The sequence below is a fragment of the Dermochelys coriacea genome, chromosome 7 (genome assembly GCF_009764565.3).
Source record: "Dermochelys coriacea isolate rDerCor1 chromosome 7, rDerCor1.pri.v4, whole genome shotgun sequence".
NCBI lineage: Eukaryota > Metazoa > Chordata > Testudines > Dermochelyidae > Dermochelys > Dermochelys coriacea.
Window position 1 is genome coordinate 108,088,617 of NC_050074.1, and position 19,602 is coordinate 108,108,218.

The 19,602-nt window shown below is 43.2% G+C and overlaps 1 protein-coding gene across 10 annotated transcripts in view; it reads left to right on the forward strand.

Annotated features, from left to right (window-relative positions):
* ATE1 (arginyltransferase 1) overlaps positions 1–19,602 on the forward strand; it is a 230,238-nt gene that overhangs the window by 67,523 nt on the left and 143,113 nt on the right. For all 10 annotated transcript variants that reach the window (XM_043519736.1, XM_038409401.2, XM_043519738.1 and 7 more), the window contains 2 exons: positions 872–1,053; positions 15,952–16,051. In XM_043519736.1, the coding sequence (XP_043375671.1) occupies positions 872–1,053; positions 15,952–16,051 (282 nt within the window). The remainder of the gene's footprint in view (positions 1–871; positions 1,054–15,951; positions 16,052–19,602) is intronic.

Here is a 19,602-nt window from a genome sequence, read left to right on the forward strand (position 1 = left end):
GTTTTATTTAAAAATGCATGGTGTTAAGATAAGATTGCACACTTCCTTTCTTTGAAGGGAAAAGAGTCAAAACAGACCTTTCCTGCTTTATTTCTTGCTCCCCATTGCTAATAAACTAAGAACATTGCTTACAGTTCTAAGTGCTTAGACCAATAAGAATTATCTTCTGTTACACAGTATGCAAGACTACAAAGCTTAAATTTGGTTCTTCAGTACCCTGATCTTACATACAGTTTTTAAAAATAAATTCTTAACAAATCAACAAGAGGCTATTAGTGACAGTGGAAGAAATATAAAGCATTTATTAATAACTATATTAAATGACATACACCTTTGGTGGCATGTCCCTTATAAAGGTAGAAGTAGGAAAAGACTCACAGCCATCTCAGTTAAAAGTATCGTTTGCAACAGTGCTTTAAATTGCACATAAAACAATCCTGGAAAAAATGCAGATAATTTTGATTTCTCCTAATTTCAGCAGAATCACTTTTCTGATGTTTGGTACAGAAAGTGTGGACTAATAATCACGACTATAGAGAGAACCATGCATTGACACCATCCTGAAAGCTATAAAGCTAACTCTGTGAAATACATGTTTTTTCAAAACAGGAATGGATTGTCCATCTTATTTGATTTTGATACGTCAAGATTTTAGGTATTCATGGAGACTTCACACTGCATTACTGTTTAATAGTGATAGAGAACATATGTAGTATGGAAGTGGAGGGTCTTCAAATTGTGTGTCCATCCTGTGTAGTGTGGAATAAGATTGCATTGTGTGTGTTGTTCTCTGCTATCTTTTTTCAGTTTTGTTTATACAGAAAACTTGTTTAATCACTAATTATCCCCTTTTTTTTTTGTTTCCCTTTAGGCAGAGAATCCTCCCAGTGGTCCTGATTGTGGTTATGGTTCTTTTCACCAGCAGTATTGGCTAGATGGGAAGATAATTGCTGTGGGTGTAATTGATGTTCTTCCATACTGTGTGTCCTCTGTGTATCTGTACTATGATCCTGACTATACTTTCCTATCTTTGGGAGTCTACTCTGCATTAAGGTAAGAGGAGAACATTTTTGATCTACAGTTAGTAGTTATTGATATTTGCTCTTAAATTTGAGTTTGTGTTCTTAGGCCAGGTCTACACCACAGACTTATATTGGTATAACATTTCTCAAGGGTGCGAAAAATCCACACCCCTGAGCAGCGTAGTTATGCCCACCTAACCCCCAGTGTAGACAGCGCTATGTCGGTGGGAGAGCTTCTCCTGTTGACATAGCTACAGCCTCTCAAGGAGGTAGATTATCTATGCTAATGAGAGAAGTGCTCTCATTGGTGTAAGAGCATCTTCACTTAACTTCTTTAAGTACAGACCTGCTTTTACTCATGTGAAGTAGTCCTTCACTCCTCAGGTAGTCTCATTGATTTCAGTGTTTACTATACTTCGGTAAATTTTTTTCAGCAACTAAACTATTTGTCAAAAAAATGCATTTTTCAGCTGAGCAAAACTCAAAAATTTGATACAAATTCAACAAATAGTGTAGGACAAACGAATTTTTGTCAGGACTGAGATCCAGTTCACAAAGTGAGAAGAGGTGAGTGAGGAGGAAGGAAGTGTGGTGATGGTGACATCCTTATAACTTTTAGCCCAGTGATTAGGCCACTCATGTGGGATGTGGGAGACCTCTGTTCAGTTCCTCACTCCGCTTGATGTGAAGAAGGTATCAGAACTTCGAGTGATTTGCTCATGTGTATTCCACAATATGTTTGCGTGCTTGCCACGTGCACCGGTGCCGGAAGTTTTCCCCCTAGCAGTACCCTTAGGGGGAATAGTCCCAGCGACCCCTGGAGTGGCGCCTCCATGGCGCGGTATAAGGGGAGCTGCACACTCCCCCCACCCTCATTTCCTTCTTGCCGCAAGTGAAGGTGCATCGGAACTACTCTACTCCAGCTTTGCTGTAGCTCGTCCCCAGAACTTTTTGTTTGTTCAGTGTTAGTACCTGTAGTTAGTTAGCTGTTCAGTTAGAATGCCCAGGCCGGGGCATGCCCTGCGCCCCGGGTTTTAAGTCGTGCAACACTTGTAGGCAGTCTATGCCAAGGAGTGACCCACACGCAGACTGTTTACGCTGTTTGGGAGAAACCCATATCAGCGATCGTTGTAAGATTTACAAGTTGTTTAAACCTTAGACTGAGAGATTAAGTTCTGGGCTATTTTGATGGAGTCGACACTGACCCCGACTCTGGTGGTCTGCTCCTAGTCGGCACCGGGCGACCTTCTGGCGCCTTTGACCAGTCGGCACTGCTCCCTGTGCACGGGGCACAAGAAGGCAAAGGAAACGTCTTCTTTGTAGCGGCACCGAGGGAAACCAGGGGCAGAGACTAGACCCATGTCAGGCAGTCCTCGATCCCTTCCAGCCTCAAGGCCTCCGACTCATGTAGCGCAGAGTAGCCCAGCCACTTTGGAAACGCCAGAGGCCCTGCAGGCGGCCTGGGAAGTCATGTCCATGCCAGTACCAGGAGCGCTGCCAATGCTGGCACCACACTCTAGGGGCAAGCCACCGCTGGGTTCTCCGAAGTCGCCCCCAGCTCGGCGCCAGTCTCAGTCTAGGGAATGTTCCCAACGCCGTTCGCCGCCCAGCAACAGTTCAGGGCATAGTCCACGTGGATCGCCCTCAACTCCCACCAGACTGTCTGGCTGGGTGCCGTCTGTCTGAAACTCTCGGCACAAGTCCGCGTCACGGAGTGAGTACAGATGGGACCAAGGCAGACGTCGCCAGAGGTCCTTGTCTCACGTGGCTGGTCATGGCACGGCCGTCGACACTGTTCCCACTCAGAATCCCGCTCCAAGACTCCACCAGAGCAACACCTCCACAGTCCAGGGTGTCGATCGCCGGCACCTCGCAGTCATGAGTCTGCCTGTCGGAGCCAGTCGCGGAGCAGCAGTTACAGACGGTACCGGTCCTCCGCATCGAGGTCGCGATCCCGTGGGCAATGTTGCTCCCAGCACCGCTGTTCCTCCCGGTCCTGAGACAGCAGCAGGTTGTTTGTCAGCCCAGCCTCCTCTTGTAGTCACCCTTCCGTGGGACAGGCCAGCCAGGCTGAACAACCAGGCCCTGTCAGTGCCGCAGCCAGTGCAGTGGCCCCGGGCCCCGTGGCGGGCCCAATGGTACCAGTGGGCACTGTGTCCCCGACACAGCCCCCGGTGGGGGCCCGCTCGGTAGCCAGAGCCTCAGAGGCACCGTCAGCCTCCATCTCAGACCTCCGGGGAGGGGGTCAGTGTGACATACGTCCTCGGCACCATGCCCAGAGTCCGACCAAGTGATGGATTCCCCAGTGCTGGTGGGCACCCAGAGCACCGTGCCAGCCTCCTCGCCCTCCCCAGATGAGGCAATAACGGCCCCATCCTGCAGGAGGACTTTAGAAGTCATCAAAAACTTTTAAAAAGGGTGGCATCAAGCCTCCACCTCCAGGTAGAGGAGTTGGAGGAGCCCTCAGATACCCTGTTCAACGTGCTGCCCTCTTCGGCACTGGGCAGGGTAGCTCCACAAAGGGTGGCAAAAATTTCAAATGTCTTGTGGCAAGCACTGGCTTGCTGGCCCCCATCTCTAGAAGACGGAATGCAAGTACTTTGTACCCACCAAGGGGTATGAGTACCTCGACACCCACCCGGCACCCAACTCCCTGGAGTCATCAACCACAGGGAGCGGCAGGGCCAACCAGCCCCTACCCCAAAAAATAAAGTTTTGCGGAGGCTGGACTCTTTTGGGAGATGGCTTTATTCTCCCTCAAGTTTTCAGTTGCGGGTGGCAAACCACCAGGCGCTCCAGGGCAGGTACAAATTCAATTTATGGGGTTCCCTGCTGAAGTTCAAGGATCCTCTCCAGGAGTGTGATAAGAAAGAGTTCCAGGTGCTGGTGGAGGAGGGTACAGCGGCTGCCAGACCATCCCTGCAAGCAGCTTCGTATGCGGCAGATGCAGCAGCACGCGCCAGGATCTCGGCGGTGTCCAGGAGAAGGGCATCGTGGCTCCTGCTGTCTGGGCTGTCCAGTGGAGCGCAGGCTGCCATGCAGGATCTACCGTTTGACAGCAAAGCTCTGTTTATGGAGCAAACAGATACAAAGCTGCATGGCATGAAGGAGCCCAGCACACCCCTCCAGACTCTGGCATCAGCCAAATCTAGGTTTAGGTCACAACAGGCTCCTGCTCAGGCCACTCAGCCAAAGTACGAGGTCGCCAATAACAAGTCGAGGGTCTATAAAAGGTGCCATCAGAGGCAGTCACAGCCTGCCCTGCAACCTGGGTCCTCCAAGGGTAAATAGACGGGGAAAAAGGGGCACAGACGCGTCCTCCGTTTCCTGGTGGGCAGAATCACGACCAGTTTATGGCCTTCCCGTTTGACCTATCCACTGCCCCCAGGGTATTTACAAAATGTATGTTGGTGGCAGCGGCCTACTTCAGGTGCCGGGGGGTCCAGACCTTTCTGTATCTGGACGATTGGCTTGTCAAGGGCAGCTCCTGGTCGCAGGTGAGGGATCACGTGACGCTTCTACTGTCCACGTTCGCTGCCCTGGACCTGTTGGTAAACGACACCAAGCTCATGTTAGTCCCGGTTCAATGCATAGAGTTTATCGGGGCACTCCTGGACAACTCATAGGCCACAGCCTCCCTCCCACCGGATAGGATCGAGACCCTAAAAGGGCTCATCGACACGGTCACAAGGTTCCTGGTGACTATGGCCAGAGCATGCCTTCAACTCTTGGGTCACATGTCGGCGTGTACGTACATGGTCCGCCATGCGAGACTTCGAATGGGGCCCCTCCAGCTCTGGCTGGCCTCGGAGTTCTCCCAGGCCAGGGACAGGATGGACAAGGTCCTCACCGTACCTGACTTGGTGATCGCCTCACTGCGGTGGTGGTCCACCCCAAGCAACATGCTCCAAGGGGTCCCGTTCCGGGACAGAACCCTGTCGCTGGAACTGGTGTCCGATGCGACGGACCTGGGTTGGGGGGCCCATGTGGGGAACCTTCAGACCTAAGGTTTGTGGTTGGCACAGGATCTGTCCCTACACATAAATGTCAAGGAACACAGGACAGTACGCCTAGCATGTGTGGCCTTCTGCTCGCACCTGCAGGGCAAGGTGTCAGGGTCCTCACGGACAACACGGCCTCGATGTTCTATTCAACAGGCAAGGTGAGACCCGGCCCTCTGCCGTGAAGCCCTCAGGCTGTGGGATTTCTGTATAGCCCATGATATCTGCCTGAGGGCCTTCTATCTGCCAGGTGCCCGGAACGTGCAGGCGGATCGCTTAAGCAGGAACTTCTTCTCCCAACACAAGTGGTCTCTCCACCCGGAAGTGGCTCACCAGCTTTTCCGCGTGTGGGGAACTCCCCAGGTGAACCTGTTCGTGATGCGGCAGAACCGGTGCTGTCTCCGATGCCTTCTGCCTCTCCTGGTCAGACCAGTTTTCTCTATGCCTTCCCCCCATTCCTACTGATCAGCAGGGTCCTGGGGGAAAAAAAAACCCAAAAAGACGGACAAGTCATAGGTCCTCCTGGTTGCCCCAGCGTGGCCAGGCTACATTGGTACGTTGCCACTCCGCCCCTACCTGCTCTCCCAGGACTGGGGCGCCTCTTCTAGCCAACTCAACAGCTCTCCACCTCACAGCATGTCTGCTCATTGGTTAGGTAGAGGAAAAAGGACGTGCTCAGAAAGGGTCCAGCATGTCCTCCTGAAAAACAGACAGCCCTCCACGCCACGCCTACTTGGCAAAATGGTTCAGTTCTCCAGATGGGCGGCTGAATGGTGTGTCTCCCTGGTGGCTGCCCCGATCCAGCTTATCCTGGACTACCTCTCCACCTTAGAGTCCAGGGCCTGGTGCCCTCATCAGTCAAGGGGCACCTGGCGGCCATATTGGCCTTCCCTCCGCCATTGCAGGGGCACACAGTATTCCCGCATGCTGCGACTGGCCATTTCCCCAGGGAGTTGGACCCTCTTTCCTGTATGCTAGGCCCCGGTCCCACAGTAGGAGCTGAACCTGGTGCTGTCCCGTCTCAAGGGAACCCTGTTAGAGCCACTATCCGTATGTTCCTGGTCTCGCCTCTCATGGAAGCTGGCCTTCCTGGTCACTATCATGTTGGCCATGCGGGTCTTGGAGCTCACGGCCCTGACTTCTGAGCCCCCATGCATGTTTTTTCATAAGGACGAGGTTCGGCTCTGCCCATATCCTGCATTCCTCCCTAAGATGGTCTCCGCCTATCACTTGTGTTAGGACATTTCCTGACTGTCCTCTGCCCCAAGCCTCACGCGTCCAGTGAGAAACACTGCCCCCACACGCTCAACGTGCGAAGGGCTCTGGCTTTCTACCTCAAGCGGACTAAGCCATTCAGGAAGTCTCGCAATTGTTAGTCGCCTCAGCTGAGCGCATGAGGGCTGGTCAGTCTCCACTCAGCGTGTCTCCAACCGGATCACTTCGTGCATCCACACCTGTTATGATCTGGCGGGTGTTCCCCTGCCACTGATTGTAAAGGCGCACTCGACTCGAGCTCAGGCCTCGTCAGCTGCCTTCCTAGCCTACGTCCGCATCCGGGACATTGTAGGGCCACCGTATGGTCTTTGGTTCACATGTTCACCTTGCACTATGTGATCATCTCCCAAACCAGGGATGATGCCAGGTTCAGCAGGGCCGTACTCTGTCCTGGGAATTTGTAAACTCCTACCCACCTCCAACAGATATAGCTTGGAATCACCTATTGTAGAATACACATGAGCAGTCACTCGAGAAGAAAAGACAGTTACCTTTTCCATAACTGGTGGTGTTCGAGATGTGTTGCTCATGTGTATTCCACATCCTGCCCTCCTTCCGCTCTGTCGGAGTTGTCTGGCAAGAAGGAACTGAGGGTGGGGGGAGTGTGCAGCTCCCCTTATACAGCGCCATGGAGGTGCCACTCCAGGGCTCGCTGGGGTGCTAGGGGAAAAACTTCCGGCACCAGTGCACATGGCGAGCATGCACACCTATTGTGGAATAGACATGAGCAACACATCTCGAAGAACACCAGTTACGGAAAAGGTAACTCTTTTTTTTTTTTTCCTCCCACACCGCAGGAGAGTGGCCTAGCCACTGGGCCATGGGTACTCCGATGTGGGTGTCTTAATCTGTCCTGTTGAAGCAGTTTATAAATAGTTTTAAATAGTCAGTGGAGCTGGGACTTGAACTTCGGTATCCCACATCCTATGTGAATGCCCTAACTACCAGGTGCTAAAGTTATTGTCTCTCTGGTCCAATGGCTATTCATCGTCATTGATAGTGGCAATTCATAATGACCACCACCATTTCTTCCTCCCATTGTGTTAATCTATCTCTTTAAAAATGCTTGAAACAAAATGTTTTGGAGAGAGTGAAACATGTTTTGTCTGACCTGGAATGGATTTTTTCAATTTGCTGAACTGTTTTCAATTTTTGGTTTTGTTTAATCTGAATCAAAATTATATTGTTCTGTTATCTTTTGGAAGGGCCAGAGAACTGAAGAGTCATTTATTCACTCAGCTCTGGTGTTTACTATCTTCAGTGGGGCTAGTTGATGAGTTAAGGACCTGTTGCACATGAATAAGGATGACAAAATCTGAACTCAAGGAAAAGTGTATCCATTTCATTGTGGATATCCATTCTACATTTAATAAAAAAAAAAAAATATTTTTCAGCAAGAAAGCTATTACTGATTGTGAAATGCAGATTATAGAATGTTAGATACATACATTAATATACAATTACCATGAAATCTGTATAGGTTTCAGAGTAGCAGCCGTGTTAGTCTGTATTCGCAAAAAGAAAAGGAGTACTTGTGGCACCTTAGAGACTAACAAATTTATTAGAGCATAAGCTTTCGTGAGCTACAGCTCACTTCATCGGATGCATTCTGTATAGTTTTTTTTATTTTCTATGTCAAAATTTAAGAAAGGAAGAGCATCTCTACAAAACGGCTTTAATGATTAATAAATAATTAACTAAAATTGGTTAAAGAAAAGCCCTGACCACAAATATATGATACCTCAATAATCTGAAGTCTGTGAAATTGAAGAAAATGTCTACAAAATGAATGCTAAATTTTCTTTAAAAATATTTTAAAGCATATTAGATATTAATTTTTCTTACTACATACTTCATTGATATATTCCATTAAGACAAGGACACAAGACAAAATGCTGATTTAAATGAGACCGATGTTACTTTTATTGATTACATCAGTTTATTTAATGTAGTTAATTGTGGTACTGAACACTAAGGCCCCCATCTTGTAGCCTTAAATATGTGCTTTAGTTTAAGCATGGGTCATTCAGTTGAGTTCCCTTAAGAATCTGAGGACTATTCTTGTATTTAAAGTTAAGCAAGTGTGTACATCTAGTAGGAATAGGATGAAAACTTCTTACCTCTAGATTATGTTCAAATATTTAATTGAACACTGCCAACTTGAAATGTAATTATCTATTTACTGAATCTGCTTACCACTGAGCGCCCCCTCTTGGCCAGATGTGGCATCATAGCTCCTCGTTGAGCTAGCACCCCCTGTCAAGGATCACTCCAGTGCCGTGGCAGTTTCTCTGCCTGCTGGTAACATATCCAATGACTCAGCCCTCTGGCTAGGTCACAGTCTTTGATCCACCCCTTCTGGGGTCACAGTTATCCAAATTAAAAATCCCCCAAAACATCTTAACATAAAACATTCAGCGTCTTCCCTGATCAGAATTTCTCCCAGGCCTACTTGCCTGCCTGGAGAACTTTTCCGCAACTGACTCAGGGCCCTGCTCTTTGTACTCTTTTCAGGTACGGTGGCATTTTCCTCGGCTTTGCCCCTTTCACTGCTCTGAGCTTCCTGCTTTTATAGGAACCTCCCTTCCCTTCTTTATCACTACTTAAGCCTGGCTCCTTTTATATAGGAATCATCTGATTCCTCTTAGGTGGGGCTCATCCTGTAATTAGGGTTGGCTTAGCCCCTGGCTCTCCTGCCCATGGGATAAGCCACCATGTTACAAATCCCCACTCCAACTTTCAGTGGAGGTCAGACAGGGCTCCATTCTTGGCCCTCTCCTTTTCTGTCTCTACACCCTATCTCTATAAGTGATCTAATTCAAAACATGGCTGTAAGTATCATATTTTTGCTGGCAATTGCTCCATCTATTCAAACGAAAATCTCAGATTTTCCAACCTTGCATATTTATTCACACAGCTAAAACTCTCAGCTTGGCACTCCATAATCTTGCATCTTGACTACTGCAACCACCTCCTTTCTGGTTTTGGCTAATGCCATCTTGTCTCCCTTAAAACCTTTAAATATGCTGATGAAAAAAACATCTTCCTAGCTCATCAGTTTGACCATGTCACATACTAATTCTCCTCATATTCATCACAGACGATCAGTATCCAGAGTTCTGCAGAGGTTATGGCTGTACCGATAGTGAAAGGGTGTTTTCAGGGCACCAACAGAAAATGGCTACTCAGCTCATTTGCCTGCATTAGTTCTAGAAAAGCATATAGGGTTTCCAAAACAAGTAAATATACCAAATACATTTAGAGGTATACTAGCCCAGGTGAAAATAACTAGTTTCCCACAGAGTGACAAGCTGGGTGAAAGAGTATCTTTTATTTGACCAGCTTCTCTTGGTAAATGAGAGAAACTCCTCTTCATTTGTGTGTGGCTCAAAAGCTTGTCTCTCTCATCAACAGAAATTGTTCCAATAAAAGATATTACCTCACCCAGCTTGTCTCTCTAATATCCTGGGACCAACATGGCTACAACTGTACTACATACAACCATTTCCCATTGTTTATTTAATTATTAAGGATACTGTAGGTGGAAAACTAGTTGAAGATTGGAGACCTTATAGAGAGAGAGCAAAGGCAGGTGAATACTAAGCTCTTACCTTTATCTGTCAATTTTTTTCTGAAGGTCCACATTTACTGTGAGGCACTTCGAGGATATGTGCTGACACTATTCTCTTATAGCTTGGTTTGTATTTTTGTGTACCTGCCCTATTGTATCCATATATCAATTATACCTTTAGTATATAAGCTCCTGAGGGGAGGGACCTATGTTCCTGTGCTCACTTGGTGTATGATGTCACAATGTTCCTTATTAATATATATGACATTTTAGAAATGCATACATTAAGAAGGCAAGGTCTTTGGCCTGGAGGAGCTTACATCCTGGTTTAAACAGGCTGCATACAAACTACTAACAGAGTGGGAGCAGAAGAGCATGTTGGAAAGTGAAATGAAATAAATACATTTTGAAGAGTGAAGTTGCTTAGTGAGAGGCTCTTCTAACAGAATGAAAAAATGCACAAAGTCAAGACTGGGAGAAAAAGACAATGGGAGAGAGGATTGGGCAAAGTCATAGGTCACGAATCAGGATGTGAGAGGAAACTGAACTGGAACTAGGTCTTGTTAGTTGTGTGGTGTGCTCAGCTAATGTAATGCTGCGTAACAGCATTATTCTAAAATATTTTTCAGAGTAGCAGCCGTTTTAGTCTGTATCCGCAAAAAGAACAAGAGAACTTGTGGCACCTTAGAGACTAACACATTTATTTGAGCATAAGCTTTCGTGGGCTACAGCCACTTCATCAGATGCATAGAATGGAACATATAGTAAGATACAGAACATACAGAAAACATGAAAAAGTGGAAGTTGCCATACCAACTCTAAGAGGCTAATTAATTAAGATGAGCTATTATCAGCAGGAGAAAAAAAGCTTTTGTAGTGATAATGAAGATGGCCCATTTCAGACAGTTGACAAGAAGGTGTGAGGATATTTAACATGGGGAAATAGATTCAATATGTGTAATGATCCAGCCACTCCCCCAGTCTCTATTCAAGCCTAAATTAATGGTATCTAGTTTGCAAATTAATTCCAGTTCTGCAGTTTCTCGTTGGAGTCTGTTTTTGAAGCGTTTCTGTTGCAAAATTGCCACCTTTAAGTCTGTTACTGAGTAACCAGAGAGGTTGAAGTGTTCTCCAACTAGTTTTTGAATGTTATGATTCCTGATGTCAGATTTGTGTCCATTTACTCTTTTGCTTAGAGACTGTCCATTCTGGCCAATGTAAATGGCAGAGGGGCATTGCTGGCTTAAACAGAGGGAATGCCCTTTTAATATTTCTTTACATTATTGATTTCCATTACTGAGTTTGATTGTATAAAGGTGTACATTTGCTAATTTGTCATTTTCAAAAGATCCCTAATCACATTGCATAATGATCAAAACAGAATCTTTATAACCCTTTACTAATTGAAAAGATATTTTAACCTTAATTTTTTTAATGATGAGAAGCTCCATGTTTCTGCACAGAACGGACACCTTTTATATGAGTTACTATGTACAGAACAGGGAGGCAAACAAGAGTGCACAATGGGATCATGGTCTCCTATAGCCTAATTTTTTTTTTGAGTTACTTAGCCTCCCACTTCAGTGGCATAAATTTAGTAAATCCATTTCCAGGTTCAGTATCTTACTAGATTTGATTTTACAAAATTTGATACAGTAAAGCTATGAAGTTTAAAACCTTATATCGACTATCAACCTCATGATGGTATGCCTGGACTATGCAAATAGGCAGTGGTACTACTTAATGGGAATAAGGTTTGCAGGATTAAATACATACTGATTAGTTTACCTTTGTATATGTCTGAGGCTCTTATTGTAAAAATTAGGCTCTTACCATTTAAAGATGTCTATGGGGAGGAAAAAAGCCCTCTGCAACTGTAAAAATATTATTCCTTCAATTTTTTTATTTCCAATTATTTTGAAGGTGTTTTTTATTTACATGAAACACACTCTCCAGGTTGCTATATATGGACCAATGCACTGGATCCATGTGCTTTTAAGCTCCCCTGGATCTGGGTGTGCTTCAGCTACAGTCTCTGGTTTCTCAGGCACACTTTTCAGGCATAGACTCTCGTACAACTTCTAAGGAATGGGACTTTTCAATCCAGCTCCCTTGGGCTCTGTGGACCAATGCTGGCCCCAGAGACCAGGAGAGCCCCCCAAAAATGTTCACGTGGTATGTATGACTGAACCACTTTCACTTTAACTTAGCATGGTACCATTCCGGTTTGGCCCAGTTGCCTCGCTGTCATGACCAAATTTCAGTTAGTGGTGTTATGGCTTGGGGCACCAGGTTGCAATGCCATTCTGTTTGGAGGGGCATTTCAAATGGGGTGGGGGCCAAATACCCCTTTTCCCCTCACCTGTGGCTCTGCCCCTGCCAGTGGTACGCACCGGGTGTAACATGCATGACTCTGGCACCACTGTTCAGGATGCCCCAGTTGCTCAAGCACACCTTCCTCAGAGCTCCACCCTCTTGGGTACTCTGGTTTATAGTTTAACACTTCAGGAGTACGTGATGATTGAAGTAAGTAACATACAGACTTTTCAGAGGACTTTCTAAACCAATCACACTTCACTCATAGTGAAAGCACAAGAAATACACAGATCTAGGTACACACGGATCTCTACACAGTTCCCTTCCACCAAGTCTTCATAATTCTTGGACTGCTCTCCTGGACAGCTCAGTGAACATGTCACTTTTTAACAGGAGCTCCTAACGCCCTTGTCTTTGTTTCTATTCTCCCATCCCCCCCCCCCCCCCGCTGAGGCCTTTCCATTGCTCAGGACCACCACTCCCCAAGTCCTGTTGGCAGCATGGGGAGAATGGATTTCTTGTAGGCTGCAGCCATCTAATTCTTGTAGAGTGCCTCCATCTGAATGGAAGACCATTGCATTCAGGTTAACAACTTATTATTATTCCTGTCACGCCTCCCCTGACCTAGTCTGGGTGGTACATGACACACACCCAGTTAGCAAATGGCTGCTACAGGATACACTGATACATTCAGTGATGCAACAATTTCATAACCTTCAACCAGAAGTTATAAGTTTTACATAAAGAACTTTCCCAAACTGTCACATTATTTAAGCAGAGACCATTACTAGGCTCATTGAATACTTCATCAACCCAAATTATGTTGCGTAAAGTTAGGCACCTAAATAAACGGTGCCTGGTTTTTCAAAGGTGCTGAACACATGAAAGGGTGCTGTATTTTAAGACTGTTTTTATATATTTTTGTATGTATCACATTTCTTTATTTAACAATAGATTGACATAGACCATGCATGTGAATGTTGGGAATGATCTAAATTTCCTACATAATAAATTCTAAACTTTAGGTAGGCACAACACACTTTCATAGCTCAACAAGCTGAGAGGCCAGCTTATAAATCGTGCTGCATTTGAGGCAGTAAAGCTGAATTCCCAACAGTATTAGAAGGGGCCAACATAGTGTTACTCTTCTTGCGCACGCGCATGCACGTACACACACAGACGCACACACACAGAGTTAGAGAGAATTTAGGAAATCGCAAAGGAACCTGATGTTATAAAACCTGTTACCAATTTTACTCTGAGGAGATTGAAACTACATTAGTTTTGTCACTTCCACTATATGCTGCTGAGAATGTATGTTGCTGAGTGTGTAGAAAGGAAGAGATCTGAAGTTGACTAAGTAGTGTAGAAACACAAGTAAAGAACAAGGAGAGGAGTAAAAAGTTACTAGTAAGATATCAGCATTAATGATTTTCACTACATGATATAAACTGATCAAAAATACACTGAGAATTGGACTATTCCCATTCCCACAATGAAATTCACAGAATGAATACTACCTAATGTCATGAAAATTAACACTTCATAGTACTCTACATTTTTACAGAACGAATATATTTCAAGTTCTAATTGAACTATTTTATGTAGCATTGAAATACTAGTTAAGAGTTTTATGTTAATTTAGTTAGTGTACACAATAGGGGTATATAGCTCACAAGTATACTGTACTTTTACTAAGCGTGCATAATTTTAAAAAGATCATACACTGATGTTTTATAAAAAGTAGTTAAAGGGCTCCATTATCCCTTTTACAAGTACTGTATATGGACTGCACAGTCGTATGATATGTAAATTAAAGATGGAGTGGCAGCCTTAACTAAGAATGTTCTTGCTTTCATCTGGTTGAATCAATATTCAACATGGTTCTATAAGAAAAAAAAGAAAATTATAATTGAAAAGATTTTAAAATATAAAGATAGTGTTTTTCATTTTAAATGCCAACCTTTGTTTAGCAATTGTTTAGTTGGGCCCAAAGTAATCTGAATGGAAATATTAACATTGCTTAAGTCACATTGTAATAACTTTTAAAAGGTTTTATTTTGCCTGTAGTATTCATACTAAGCTCTTAAATGCCCTTTTATTTGGCTGGATTTTAAACACGTGCAGAAACTGTTTTCTGTCTTGGAGAGTGACTGTCCTGTATCACCCCCTGCTGGCCCTGTGTGCACTGTAGTCAATACCTACCTCTGTTTCTCACCTCCAGGTGAGTTGTCTTGGCTCTCTGTGCTCTAGTCAGTTCTAGAGAGGTGTCTTAACCCTCCAATCAAGTCACAAAACAAGAAACTGAAGCATCCCAACAAACAAAAATGTTTTTCTGCCCTTTGGGGCTTCTCTTCAGTCCCTTTCTGGGCCCTTTTCCCAGTCCCTGTCTGGATTTCCCTGGTCTTTCTCTTCTCTGGGTTATAGTGCTGGCCCCCGAGCCCTTCCTTCTGGAGTTAAGCTTTCCCTTCAAGGAGTTGGCTCAGGACCTTACATGAGAGCCTACTCACTCCCTTGCATAATGACAGGTTTCAGAGTAGCAGCCGATGCATCCGATGAAGTGAGCTGTAGCTCACGAAAGCTTATGCTCTAATAAATTTGTTAGTCTCTAAGGTGCCACAAGTACTCCTTTTCTTTTTACTCACTCCCTGTGGTTCCAAGTGCCAGACTCTACTCAGCCATTTTATAAGGCCCAAGTGTTGCTAATTAGCTGCCATCCAGCCACTTAGATAATTAACTACTCATGGGTGGAACTGGGTTAGCTCATTCTCCTTAGCAGAGCCTATGACAGGTACACTGCTCCGTGACTCATCTGAAAGGACCAGCCCTCTGCAATTGTGTCCAACAGTTTTCTATTTGAATTGAATATATGCATAGGTATAGAGTACATTTAATAAAACACTTAGTTTCCATTATATGTAAGCATCATGTAATTTTAAAAAAGTTAAACATATTAGGATCTCATTATTTCGCAATATCCCCATTAGTAATTGAACAGTTAAAGAAATTAAAAACAAATGTTGCTTATCCCCTTTCTTCCTCAAACACACATAGACACACAGATCCATTAGACACTCAGAGCGGTGAGGTTCCATCCATGTTTCAGCCAGATTCAAATTTAAACTGACAAGTTACAAATGCTTTAAAAAAGAGCATGATAATGGAAACACTGACAAAATCTTTACTGTAGCAGCAGTGCCCAATGCCAGTATAATAAAAAGAGAAACTTATTGTGAAGTATTGTGATGCTTTTCTCTCCAAATTTACATGAGGAAGTCATATAAACAGGCACTATGTACGTGAAAAATAGCTTTTGCTGCATGAAGATGGAAATATTTGCATATAAATCACTAGAACACACACGATAGAATAAACAAGAAGCTTCTCCTTGAAACTTGTTGATTTTAAAAATGCTCTGATGTTTGCCGGACTGTTTTAGCCTGTCTCTATACAATTACTGGGCCGGATTTCTATAGAACAAGAAACCTGTTAAATGGGTGCCTTTAACCTCTTGCTATTTGAATTCAAATCAGCCAATTGCTAGGTCAAAAATGAGGCTCTTTTGCTTGAAATGGTGTTTTGAGTTTTTGTGGTTTTGAAATAAAACTGCTTTTGAGTTTACAATTTTCATTCTTTACTTGACTAGAGTTTTGTCCTTTTCTTCAGACAAGAGTTAGGTAACTGTAGTGTATTTCTTTTATAAAAAGGGTACATGTATCTATGAAGACTTGCATTCAATATTATTCCTTTTTCTTCACTTTCACAGGGAAATTGCTTTCACTAGGCAACTCCATGAAAAAGCTTCTGAGCTGTGCTATTACTATATGGGTTTCTATATTCATTCGTGTCCTAAAATGAGATATAAGGTAAAAGTGATTTTTATTACTATATTAGAATATTTCATGCTGTTTGAAATGTCTGGCTGTGATCATCATACTATTTTATAATTCTCATACTGGATTTTAACATGGACTTGGCAGGGTTATAGTCGAATGTTGGTTACTATTTAACTTGGCTTACGAATTAATTTTTTTTTGCAAATTTATTTGTATGTGGTATTTATTACAAGTTGGCTTAAAAATTTATTTCACTAGGAGACACTTTCAAGGATGTCAAATACGAGTATGTCATATGATTGGTTACCTGGATGTACCAGATTTGCAATATGTCATGCAGTGTACTCTTGTCATTTTTTGTTTTTGTTTGTTTTTAAATCACATGTGACTGAATGGGGAAATGTTGGGCAACAACAACATACCTTCATGGGTCCTGGGTATGCTTGGGTTTCTCCCATTTAATTTTTTGTAATAGGGACACAGGAAGTGCTGTACTGGAACAAACCAGTAGGCACCTAGTTGAGTATTGTGTCTCAGATCGTGTCCAGCAGCAGATTGCTCAGAAAAAGGTGCAAGCATCCCATAGTAGAGAGTTTGGAAAAACCAACCCATCAGAAGCTTGTTTTTAACCCATGTTAGTTTAAATCAGCTTATGTCCTGAAGTATGAGGGTTTTGTCCCTTCTATTTTTTTTTTTTAAATCTAGTGTGAATCTGGGTGCTCTCATTATCTCTATGAATGTAAATTCTTTTTTGAATCCTATTCAACCTCTTGATCGCAATTTTGTTGGTATGTTCCCCAAAAGTCTACAGAACAATGAAACATAGCAAAATAAATGTGTCGTATTAATACGTTTCTTTTGCTGGCTGAAACATCTTTTTCTAGCAACAGAAAGGGATACAGCTGAAGGTAAAAGGCTCATTGCCACTTCTGTTCAAAAATAACTAATATAAAGTTTGAATGCAGTCAGAGTTGCATTTATTTTGAGCACTAATTGGTAGAAAGGATGCTAATAGACCTGCTGAGATTTCAGTTTCTGATACCAGGGCTCTCTAATGTCTAAAAAAGCTTGTGAGCTTTCTAAGCTGTCTAATTGAAAGTGAGGCAAAAGCCATCTCAATTTTGCTGTGACCCACGTTCAGCATGTGTCCATGATTACTCGTTTCTCTCTAGCTGACAAAACAAGCGTGGTTTTGTTTAAAAAAGTGACCATCCCTTTTTCTTTTGCCAGCGTCAGTTTATCATCTGCATTTACCAGCCAAACCAAAGAAACAGTTAAATTTGTAGACAAGTCAGTGAATAGCAAAATACCACCTCTGACTTCATGTCTCCTTAGAGTATCACATCAGTTGCTGAAACTATGGGTTTTAATTACTTGCCATGATTTTTGGTATACATTAGAAGTTTGGGATGACTCATGCCCATTAAGGCACCACAGTTTAACATCCCTAATCTATTATGGAATGCAACATTTGTAGAGGAATGTATTTAACTTAATAAAGTATCTGAATAAGAAGAGAGACCTATTTATAACTGATAAGACAAACACTATCTCTCAACTCTTTAGGATATCATTATTAAGAATCATCTGTCAGCCACTGGCAGTAACTTTACTGGCAAGATGAACTTTGCATCCAGGGCGGAGGAAAGCTCACGCACAAGCCAACTTACTAAAGTAGCCAACAAGCTATCAAACTGTAAAGACTAAATGGTGCAAATGTATGACTGACCTCCATAGCCATTCTGCAGTTATATTATTAACCACAATGTAGCCTGAGTCCTAGTGAGGTAAATTCTACTGTTTGTTAGTTTAAACTGATTCCAGTGAAAATTTGACCTTTTGTATATACTTCCAATTTGCACGCTGTTTCTTATTAAATTCCTACTATGGAAGTAGGGCTGATTTGATATTCTATGCCCTTTTCAGTTACTCGGAACCAAATTCTGTCCTCAGTTACACATGAGCGACTCTTTTGACATCAATGGGTTGCTAGAGTGTATTTGGTCCTTATTAAACCTATACATCTCTGTGTTCTTAGACAACTTTAAATGTCCCAGTTTGAAATTATGCATTTGCAATACCAGAAAGACTTCAAAAAACCAAACCCCCTCCCCCAAAAAACCTCCCCCAAAAAACATACACAGAACACATTCAACAGCAGGAGATGAGGGAGAGTGAAGATTATGGAAAAGGTTTCAGGTTTTTCCATTTAACAGTCACCACATGTGATGTCATTGCAAACCAATTTGACATTAATTCTATAATACCCCCTTCATTACTCTGAGTAATACTCTGGAAACAAATCTTAAAACAAAGCATTGAAACCTCTCCTATGAAGTGAGGAGTGGTTTTATATATGACTGATGGTGGTTTTATGGATTAAATAATTGTATAAGAAATTTCTAATATGACATATTGGTGTTAAATTGAAAACTCTACTTAGTCCTGGTTTTAATAACTCCTTTCCTCCAGTGATGCCAATCTGGAAAAATATGAAGAGATGTGGCTAGAAGCTGTTCAGTTGATGTCATGCTGAACATAATCAAATGATGGAGGAGAAAAGATGGGGATGAGGGGTGTCCTGAGAGAACAAGTCATCCTATAATCTGCTCTGCAGGGTTATACATTTTGAGACCATTTAGAAACTGAACATAATCACCATGTGGCTATTAAGTAGTGACTTTAGAAGGGAATATATATATATCTAAACAACTGGCTGCCAACTTCAGCTTGAGTTGAGTTGAAGATGTTCTTGCTTTTAACCAATACAATAAAAAAGGGTTGGGATAGGGTTTTATTGGTGACCTCCCTTCTTTTTGTGCTATGCTGCTGCAGTTATATGAAGTCTTTTGAGCTGGGATCTCTCCCCTTTCTCCCCCCACCCCCGCCCCTTGGTTTTAAAGAAAGATGCTGCTAGCAGAGCATTTTCAATGATGACACTGCAGTTCTGGAATTCAGACTCTCCCTAAATCATCTCATCTGCCAGAGTTCAAATCTTTTGATCTCCTAATGGTTTGCTAAGACTTCAGTTTTCCCTCGATAATTGGGGAAGGCGTGGCTGATGAGTTGGGATACATCAGAGTGGTGATTTTTATTATGCTTTAGTGAGCTTGTGGTAGTGTTGCACTTCAAGTGGATGTAAAATTGAAGTCCTTGATCCTGTGTTATGATCCATGAGGGCAGACTGCTGTTGAAATAACTGGGCACTGCATGCATGCAACAGTCTGCTTTCATAAGTCACAATCCAGGATTGGGCCATAATTGGTTGTGTTCAGATTAAAAAGAGACAATATTGTGCAAAATGCCTACTGCCCAGGTGAGCATTTTAAAATCTTTAATAAAAAATGTGGCTTAAAGCTGAGAATGTAAACTCGCATGCATAAACACCAGAGCCCTGTTCTGACTGGGCACTTTTATGGAATGCTGACCACTGACCATATCCATTTTGGACGCTGTTTCTGTTGTTGAGACCATGTAATATTCCAACTTCAAAAATTTTAGAACAGAATAACATTGTATAGTCACTATATAATAATGGCTTCCTTTTTCCTTTGTAAGTAAGTGCTGGATTGCATTGTGTG